Source organism: Echinops telfairi, unplaced genomic scaffold, assembly GCF_000313985.2.
Source record: "Echinops telfairi isolate 266 unplaced genomic scaffold, ASM31398v2 ScPeMD7_3509;HRSCAF=4178, whole genome shotgun sequence".
Taxonomy (NCBI): Eukaryota; Metazoa; Chordata; class Mammalia; order Afrosoricida; family Tenrecidae; genus Echinops; species Echinops telfairi.
The window spans coordinates 16,762,843-16,773,558 of NW_022107407.1; the positions used below are offsets into that span (position 1 = coordinate 16,762,843).

General features: G+C 46.3%; 1 protein-coding gene across 1 annotated transcript; it reads right to left on the reverse strand.

Moving 5' to 3' along the window:
* Positions 1–219: 219 nt before the first annotated feature.
* Positions 220–672, reverse strand: LOC101655148 (28S ribosomal protein S25, mitochondrial-like). Its single transcript, XM_045294221.1, has one exon. The coding sequence runs from the start codon at positions 670–672 to the stop codon at positions 271–273; it is 402 nt and encodes a 133-aa protein (XP_045150156.1). The 3' UTR covers positions 220–270.
* Positions 673–10,716: the final 10,044 nt, after the last annotated feature.

Here is a 10,716-nt window from a genome sequence, read left to right on the forward strand (position 1 = left end):
GATAGCTGGGCACCGGCTAACTCTCTTTTTAATCGGCACTTAAACATTTTTTGGGGGGGGGGTGTTTATTGGTACAATAGGCAAAGGTATTCATTGAGCAACTCAGCTGCAGCTCCTTCTCCCCCTCTCCCCAAAATCTTTTTTCACAGGAATACAAAAGGTCCTTTTTGTCATTGACAAAAGTCCAGAGTTTCCAGAGACAGATAGGATCTGGGACTTCCCTGTGGCCATATGGTCAGGCCCAACCCCCTCAGTCCCATAGGCCAAGCCTCAGTCCTGGGCGCTAGCTTTAAAAGCTCCTTTGTACTTCCCCCTCATCTCCTTAGGTAATGGCACCAGGGCTGGGCAGGGCACCAGCCCCTGCACTTCACAGATGCACTCCCACAGGCAGTACTTAAGGGGTCCAAAGTGGGCTGGGTGAGAGTACTGCTTTTTCCCCTGCTCCTCCTTCTTGAAGGTTTCCTCGTTCTTCCCCAGGATGGTTCTGATGTGCGCCATGATCTCCTTATTGCTCTTGGTCTCCATGTCCACCAGGATCTGCTCCCCAGAATCCAGCTCCTCGTGCGAGTTGTAATTCACCATCATGACCTTCACCGAGTCCTTGAACACAACATCACCCTGGCCCAGGTACTGCAGGGTGCAGCGGATGGGGAAGCGGCCTTTCATGGCCATGGTGGCGGCGGGCTGGGCCGGGCAATGGGTACAGAGGTACAAGCAGGGCTAAAAAATTTTTGAACCATGGTAGCCTGAATAATGATCCCCAAAGATATCAACACCTTAATCTCTGAAACATATAACTGGCACTGATATGATGGGGCCATAAATGTAATCACAAGTGTCCTTTTAAAGAGAGGGAGAGAGATGTTTGATACACAAAGTCAGAGATGGGAGTGAGGCAGCCACAAACTAGGAATATCCACAATTCCCAGAGGTCAGAAAAGGAACAAATTCTGCCCTAGAACCTTTGGAAGGAGCCTAGATGGTCCTGGAGGGAGTATGGCCCTGCTAGCACCTTGCTTTCCACCCAGAGACACTGATTATGGACTTCAGGGTCCGAAATTCCCAACAAGGGGATGATTTTCTCTTGATTTAGGACCCCAGGCTTGTGGCAATCCATTACAGCCAGCACAAGAGCCTAATGTACCAAGATTGACAATTTCAGCTTGGCCTCCTCTCTTTCGCTTCCAGGTGACTTTCCATGCCTGAATTCTGATTCATGAGGTCTGTACACTAACAGGCATACAAGTCACAGGCAGCGACTTTAGTTACTAGAAGCGAAAAAAAAAAAGGAAATGTGTAATTAAGATTTCGGCGGCTTTCACGGAGCCTGAGGGCAAAGATACAGCCAGACCTCAAGAGCAGATGGAAGCTGGCAGCCTGGGACTCCACTTGCACACACTTTGCTCCTTCCCAAGCTGCTTTCTGCTTGGCTGCCATCAGCCAGCATCGCGAATAATGGCTTCCACCGGAGCTCTCAGCTGTAAATTGTGTTTTTTCAGCTGTTAAAGGAGGGACTTGGATACTATGTTCGGAAAGCGCTCTCTGGCTCAGAACTGTGGAAGAATTCTATCCGAAGTCCCCTGGAGTGGTGGTGGAAGGAAGGATTTCAAGCTGTGGAAGGCAGAGGTGCTACAGGAAGGATGGCTGCAGTCTGAGGCCCACATGACAAAGCTGGGACTCTCTTCAACCCTGTGTGAGCACAAGCTTCCCCGACCTGGGATGACCTATTGACATATGGCACGGAGGAGGCTCCACCTTGCCCCCTGTACCTTTAAGATGTCTGGTGGCTCTCAGAAACTACAGCTGGATTTTTGCCGTTGTCTAACTGGCATTGATTATGTGTACATTCCTTTCCCTATTTTGGTAATAAAAAATTTAACTAAAACAAAACAGATATGAGCCAGACCACCTCACGCCACATGCCTTTGTCTCAGCTCACTCCCTACTACTTCTTAACACAAGGCCCTCAGCCCTCAGTGTGACAAAGCACATCGATATCCACACAATCAAAGTCAAGAATTACAGTTGCACCACTTGCAGGGTCAGAAACCCCATCTAGGTTTCCTTGTTTCTTACTGATGCTGACTCCTGCATTTAGAGTTAGCAGGGAACCCCCCGGGGTATTCTTGCTGTGATAGTTAAGGTTTCTTGGGCCAACCTGGCCGATAAACACACGTGGGATTCATTGAAGGGAGGAGAGGTAAATGGCTCTGTGAGCCTCACCTTTCTTGTTCTCGGGTCTCTTGTTCTCTGATGGTCAGACCAGCGTGCAGCTGCCTTAGCTAATTCTTTGCCTCAGCTGGCAAGGCTCACTTCCTGCAAGACATCCCCGAGGAGGAGCCACCTGGGCCTACCCTGGTGCAGCCCTAGGTGCTGGAGTAACCTTGTGGAGACCCCCACCAGCTCTGAGATGCTTACACATTCACTGATTCAGCTTTCCTCCTGCATTCAGTGGTATTGCGTGTATTTTGCAAGTTTGAGGAGGACTTTGTAGATTGGTGTTGGCCATATGGGCTAATGTCGGACTTATGGGCTTAGACTGGACTGGGTTGGGATGCTTAATGTACAATCACTCTTTATATAAAACTCTTTCTTATATAATTGGCATTTCTGTGGATTTGTTTCTCTAGGCTACCCAGACTAACACATTTGCTGAGGCCAACCGACGTGCAATGGTAAGGCTCTCTCTGTCTTTAAGATCGGGCCTCAGGATAGCTGCTGATGCAAGAAAACAGCTAAAGTCCTTATCTAGATTCCTCCCTGCATCTCTCTACAAGCACTCCACTTGGCAGTTTCTATTCCAGGCAGACTAAATGGCTTCTGAATCATCCCTTACCTGGAATTCCCATTCCCCGTGCAATTCATCAACTACACCGCTGCCCTGGATAGCTCTCAGCTGTCCCCTTCTCTGGGGCCCTTCCTCCGACTCATCTCATTCACGGAGGCTTTATGGGCATCCCCCAGCACCCTTTACTGGCCATTCGGCTGATCACCTTGGTCAGTAGTCACCTACTTACTTCTTTGTCTCCCTCCGACAACTTGTGTCTCCCCCTCTGTCTGCTAGACCTCACACAAAACACGGGATGTGGTTGAAACCCCACACATGTGGACCGATGAGAGGGCCTCATTTACTCACCATCAATGTGTTGCTCTTCTTCCCCCTGTCACACCTTCAAACTCTGAGCTTTGTCACGTTTGATGAATATTTAACTCGGGGCATGGTAAAGATGTATGGTTCCCTAAACTTAGAGGGCCAACATTTTCCCAGATGAGCCTGCTTTTCATCTGAAAAAGCCTAAACAGCGTTTTCCTAACATGGGAAGGCTATCGAGAGGGAAACCAACCTTCTCGGCATCCTAACTTGGGCTTCAAGGGAAGGCCTTCAAAGCAGCCTCTCAGCATAACGGATGGCATAATCCACCCTCCTCGGCCCCCTGGTGGCATTGAAATTCAAATTTCTACATTTTGAACAACAGCGTGAATTAATTTTGAGATGTTAGCTTATGTGTATCATTCTGATCATTAACTTCATCTTGAGAAACACCCTGAGGTCTGACTGAGACAATTGTTGTGTGGTTAGTTCAGCACATACTTTCTGAGTGTGCAAAGACAGGATTGATATATGGAGCCTCAAAAGAAATATCACATTTGGCTCTTGCTCCCACTGCTTCTTCCAAATCACCCCACCCTCAGCTAGATCCACCCTCTCTGAGAAGTTCCAGTTCCCATCCAGGAACCAGGAGTGTAAAAGGGCTGTGAGACACCTCAACACGGGGCTCCCATTCAGGAAGAAGGCATTCTTCTGGTAGGGAATGCAGTCAGGGAAAGAGCGCCCGTCTCCCCAGTCTGAGAATATGCCTCGCTTTCTAAAGCCCACATCACTGTGAGTGTCTGGATTGGACAGAGGATGGAGGTATAGCTGAGGGCACGAGGCAATGAAAAAGAACTGCCATGGGGTTCATCCATAGATTATGGTCACTTTAGGCCTGTGGTTCTCAACTGGGAATGATTTGGCCTTATAGGGGCACATCTGGCAGTATATGGGGACATTTTTAGATTGTCATAACTTGGGGGGTACTACTGATGTCTATTGGATGGACATATCTATCATACAATGCCTAGGGCAGCCCAACCACTAAGAATTATCTATCTCCTATGTCAGTAGTGCTGAAGCTGAGAAACACTGAATGGCCATTCCCCTTCCAAGTGTGGTCAATGGACCCCCAGCCTGGTTGTGTCCTCAAATATTTTTTGAAATGCTGACTTGGACTCCAGCCCAGACCTACTGAATCAGAGTTATATACATTTTTATAAGATCCCTAGGTTATCTGTATACACATTAAACTTTGAACAAAACAAAACAAAACATGGAGTTTGAGTAGGGAGTTTTCAACACTGACTGAGATTAGAATCACCTGGGATGCTTTTTAAAAGGCACTGATGCCAGCGCCCTACCAAAGACCAATTAAGTCAAAGCTTTGGGGGCTTGGGGACTCAGATATCAATAATCACCAAAAGTGCTCTCGTGCAGCCACTTCTGCTCCTCTTTGTTTAATACTCACATAATATACTTTCACCCTCCGATTTTCAATCTACCCCCATTGTTCTACTTGAAGGGAATACTACTTGTGGACAGCACACAATTGGGTCATGCTTTTTAAGACCCTCTGATATAATCTCTTTTAATTGGTATACTTGGGATAGTTCCATGTAATGTAATTATGGACATGTTAGGGCTTAAGTCTCTATTGTCTTTTTTATTTTCTTATTTTTGTTTCTCTTTGATTTTTCCAGTCTTCTTGTGTGTAGTATTAAATTTTAAAAATGGCGCTGAGGAGTGGGGTGAAGGGCCAGCCCCTACCCGCTGCTACTACTATTGCTACTACTCGGGTTCAATAATACTACTTCTGGGTTCAGTAATGCACAATTGTACGGTTGAGATATATAAGCATTATATTAAAGTCATTGAGAGCATGAGAGATAATACAATAATACAGTCAGGCATGTTACATAGTACCATTGCTCACCTCCGCCCCGCTTGGTGGTCCTCGTGGGGGGAACCCGGCCGCCAGAGCAGGAGCCGCCTCCCTCGCGGGAGCTGCCCTCTCATCCACCGCCCTCATGGGAGCAGCCCTCCTTCCTCAGCTGCCCTCTGCTAGCCACCCTCGGCCAGCCACCTCTTGGGAGCTGCCTCTCTTGGGAAGCAGCTCTCCTTATTTATTGCTAACCACGTATCATATTACTTTAGGGGGATACATCACAGCATCATGCATCACAGAGAGGGGCAATACAATTCATCCTTGAACAGGTTTGACCATTCTGGTGTCTCATACAATAAAGCAGGCAATTACTATCCTGGGAGGCATGCAAGCCCCCTGATAGCAGATAGCAACCTACTTCATAGAGAGGGGTTGTAACATAGGCAATACAAGCAATAGGAGGGGATGACCTAGGGGTGAATGTGCAATAGTAAGAGGAGGGAATAGGGGGGCATGTGTGGTAAGATAGTAACCTGTGGTAAGATAGTAACCTAAGCTTAGTCATCTTAGAGTGGTCCTGGGCTTGCCTATGGGCACTGCTTCAAGGGAACAATAACCGAAAGGAATGGGCCCTATTTGGGGTGAGTCAGTCTGGCCACTCTAGATGGCTGATTTAGGGAGAATAACCTCTGACCCACTTTCGCTGCCTAGTGAACAATTATTCTCAAGCTAAGTCTGGCATATATTTTGGGGAGACAACTTAAGAGAAATCCCTCTGTTCCTCACACTTGTGGGTTAAACATTTTTAAGAATTTCATTTTGATTTCTTTATAATACTTTGTCGTCCATCCCTGTTTTGCTTTAGGTTTTACATTTCACATACTCAGTTCATCATAATCTACTGCTGTCATCATTTTCACAGTTGCAGTGAAGTACAGAAATCTGGGTTGTTGTTGTCAGGTGCTAGCAAGTCAGTTCCCAACTCATAGCGACCCTATGCCCACAGAATGAAACACTGCCCAGTCCTGAGCCAGCCTCACACACGTTGATATGCTTGTCTATTTTTGCAGCCGCTGTCTCAACCCATCTCCTCGACAGTCTTCCTCCTTGGCACTGACCCTCTACTTAAACAAGTCTGATGTCCTTTGCCAAGCGCTGATCTCTTCGGATAATATGCAGAAAGCACGATGCGACAAGGTCTCACCATCCTCCCTTCCCGGGAGTATTATGGTGGTACTTAATCCAAATACTTTGCTTGTCCTTCTGGTAATCACTTTACTGGTTCACTGCTTCTCTCCCCTCTCTCTGCCAATCTGTCGTTGAGCCCAGCCACTGAGATTGTAATATTTTTGGATGTTTTCACTTCTAAAATGGTGAGACTATTTCTTGGTTCGCTGAGGCTTTCTCTATGTCCATTTGTTCTAAGAATGTTCGTGATGGCCTGGTGGAACATTTTACGACCTTTGTCAGGAAGTTCTAACATCTTTGTTAACAGGGTGTTGCCAGTTATGGGTATTCTTGTTTGAGATTTTCTAGTTCTTGGTAAGATGATTTGTTTCTGATTGATACCTGGACATTTTCACATTATGTTTGGGGCTCTGGGTCTATGCTAGCTGACTTTTCCTAATATAACTCCAGCCTTGTTACTGCCAGGTGGCAGTGGAAGTCCAGATCCCCCACTTAGCTTTCAATGAGGGGCTCCTCCTTCCTGATGGGTAGGAGCAAACAATCATTTGGTCAACACATGTGGACTCCCATGCACTATGTATAGTCTTTTGTATTGTTCTGTAGGGTAGGGGTGATGAGAGAAGGGAAGCTATATATATATAATATATGTATATATAAATACTGAGTACTTGTTAAGACTGCACTTACACCACAGTTAAGAGTGACCTTGTTACAACTGGCGAACAGTTTTACTTTCCATAAGTCCTCCCTGAAGAGGTCCTCATTACTGATAAGTCTGGGTGGAAGCCAGGCTCTTCAATGGGTCTCCACTGACACTCCATTGCTGCTGGCTGGTAGCAATGAAAGCCCAGCCTCCTACTTAGGATGCCCGATACCATCTCTGTGGCGATGTTGAGGTTCCTTGTTACAGCCTTGTGAAAGTGGATGCCAGGCTCCCCACGTGCCCTTTGTTGGTAGTGGTGGGGCTGGTGACGCGGTTTTTCTAGGATGTGTAGCTTGTGCAGAATGGTTATTGTGTAGATGTTTTCTGTATGACTCGGCTGCCCCCTTTCAGGAATATTGGCCTGAGAGAACAGACCTTTGCTGTGGATTTTCTTTTCCTATTTGTGCTGTTGCTGTTCCTAGGATGTTGACCTCCAAGTGTAGGATATAAAAGGCTGAGATGCATGGAACTCACTGCCATGTCTGTGCTGTTCCTTGACGTTCGAGCTTGTCTGACTTCTACTTGCCACCTTGCAGCGTCTTCCTATGTTTGTTTTAGTTATAGTTTCCAGTGATATTAGTTGTACTTAGAGGAGAGACTGAGTATATGTATTTTTTGTCTTCATCTTCCTAGAAGCAGATGTTCGTAGGTCTCTTTCAAGTCTTAATAAACACTTGGTGATTTGATACAAATACAGCCTCCCTTCTCTTGGCATCCCTACCCTGCAGATAAATACAAGAGAATAAAAATATCAAATGAGTAATATATGTTTTATTAATAAAATGTGAAAATTAATTAGTCAGAAAGTGAGTCAATTTAAATAAAAATTAATTAAATAAAGATGCAGCTTAAGGTGCATATCTCTATGCTCATCTACATTTAATACATATATGCATATGAAAGTTAACAAACTCAAAAATATATACTCAGAGACATCCGTGCTGATGTTATAAATGGGGGCACTGTGGCTGTCATCTGGAGATTCTGGGAGTTTCGGCTTGGGCTTAGATTACAAAGTTCCCTTGGACACAAATCACAGAGCAAGAGTAGAGTAATATGCTCCCCATGTGTACACAAGTAGAGATCCATGGCCCTTGACCTGTAGCTTCCTAATAAGCATGTTCTCATCCACCTGTCCTCTAGGCCACAGGTAATAGGGCAGCAGGAGACAGACAGACACACACACATACACATATTGAGACATACCTGGACTGGATTAATAGAAAAAAAAAGTTAAAATTACTTTAATATAGAAAAGAGAATATAGGAATAATTAATTTGCAGAAATGACGTGTGATAAAACCAACATTTGTTGATTACCCACCATGCACCATTTCCTCTACACTCATCTCTTCGAGTCCTCTCTACCACCTTTCCAAGCTGGTATTATTAACTCGTGCGGGTGTTTGTTTTCCTGCAAACAAGCACACTCAGGCTTCCTCGTGGCCACGATGCCAAACTGATTCAGAGGGGCCCTGTGGGTCAGACTAGGACTGCCCGGTGGGTCTCCGATACAGTGACTCTTTGCAAGAACAGAAAGCCTGGCAGTCCGTGGAACAGCTGGTAGTTTCGAACTGTTGGTCTGTGGTTAGCAGCCTGCTGGGTAGTCACTATGCCAATAATTTACCCACCGTCACCGTTAAAACTGACAACACTCAAATGTAAACCTCAATTGATCAGGTTCAAACACCTTCTGCTTTGCTGTCTCTGGTGGGGGAAGGCAGGGCCCGGGGAAGGGAGGCGTCAACGCTAGAGGGATGGCAAAGTGAGCAAGGGGCCGCAGGGGAGTGTGGGGCTGGACTCGCCCCTTCTCCAGCCCCTCCTCACCTCCTCCCTGGGACGTGCCTTCTCTTCACTGGGCTGCATACTGCTCTCCTTCCAGGCCTGAAGGGCGTTGGCCAGGACTCCTCTTCCTTCAACTACATGACTAAGAGAGAGGGGAGGGGCCCGCAGCGCCGAGACCCATTGCCAAGAACATCTCAGGGTGGAGAGACCACCGCCACATTTTTTCCACTCTGCATCAGGCGGGGTACAATTGATTAGCATTTAATTGGTTTCAGCTGTTCTTCACATGTTGCAGAAAAAAACGTTGAGGTACTTTGCTAAATTCAATATTCCTTTTGGTTAGTAGACTGAAAGCCCAACCCCCCTGGAACAAAATGCCCCGAATGAGCGCTTTGGCTCACACCGAGCTCTTTGCTATAGTGTACTCCGTTGCACTGCTGCAAGAATGAAACATACTTTGGTTGGATATTGAAAAAACAAAATCTGAGTCTGCTAAGACGAAAAATTCACTGCTGCCCCGCTGATTACGACTCAGTGACGCTACAGGACAAAGTAGAACAGCTACGCCGAATTTCCGAAGCTGCACGTCTTTATGGAACCAGACGGCCTCCTCTGGCAGGCTGGCTGACGGGTGGGCTCAAAGAGCCCCCGTGCAGTTAGTACTTCACGGCAGAGCTGCTATTGGAGCAGATGGCTGCCTAGAAATCAAGACAACTAAGTTGTTGTTCTGGGTCTTCTTACGCATCACATGGTCTTGCGTTAAAAGCCCTTCCCCTCCCCGGTCTTCAGGTTTTTAGCTAGACAAGGAGCACACGGAGCTCAGTAACCTCGAAGGTGGCTTTCATCTCTCACGCGTTACCATTGATTTCCATAGCTCTGATCCTTCGGTTCAATTCTAGAAAAAATGTAGCAGCACAATTCTGGCTCATGAAACATTGTTCAGAAGAAGCTCTGGCAGATGGTGGGAGAGGTATCAAAGGAATACCCTGGCCAAGGCTAAAATAATAAGGCATTTTAGTCTCAAAAGGCCAGAGGGCAGATGGGGGGTTGGGGTGATCCCTGGCTGCTTCACTGTGCATTTTCTGGTAAGGACACTAGACCCTACACTACCACCCACTCACCCATGCTTTGTTGTTGTTGTTTTTAATAAATCACTTTATTGGGGCTCTTACAGCTCTTATCACAATCCATACATCAGTTTATCAAACACATTTGTACATATGTTGCCATCATCAGTTTCAAAACATTTTCTTTCTACTTGAGCCCTTGGTATCAGCTCCTCTTTCCCCCCTCCTTCCCTCATCACCCTCCCACTCTTGTGAGCTCCTGATAAATCATAGATTATTATTATTTTCATATCTTATCCTGTCTGCTTTCTCCCTTCACCCTTGTTTCTGTTTTTTTTTCCCCTGGGGTGGGTGGGGTTCCTATTTCTCTCCCTAACCTCCCCTTTCCCCCTACCCTCATGGTATTGCTACTCCCATTATTGTTCCTGAGGGGTTTATCTGTCCTGGATTCTGCGTAGAGGACTCTTATCTGTACCAGTGTACCTGCTCAGGGCTAGCTGGATTTGTAAGCAGAACTGGGCTCATGAGAGTGGTGGTGAGTGGTGAGGAAACTAGAGGAATGTTGTGTGCTCCGTTGGTGCTGTGCTGCACTCTGGCTGACTTGTTCCTTCCCTGTGTCCCTTCTGTGAAGGAACGTCCAATTGTCTGCAGGTGGCCTTTGGGTCTCCACTCCGACCTACATCGTTTGCATTGATATATTTGTTTGTTTGGGGTCTTCTGATGCCTGATACCTGATCCCATTGACACAAGCTGGTTTGCTTCTTCCAAGATGGCTTTGTTGCTTCTCTGATAGATGGCCCATTGGTTAACTTCAAGCCTTTAAGACCCCAGACCCTATATTTTTTGATAGTTGGGCACTATCTGCTTTCTTCAACATATTTGCTTATGCACCCATTTTGACTTAGTGAGTATTTGTGTAGAGACCTAATGTCCATCTGCTATTGTAATATTTAACATTTAAATATATGTACATAGACCTATATCGCTATTGTAT

Excerpts from the sequence above, each read along its gene's own strand:
- LOC101655148 (XM_045294221.1), bottom strand. The coding sequence starts at position 672 with ATGGCCATGAAAGGCCGCTTCCCCATCCGCTGCACCCTGCAGTACCTG.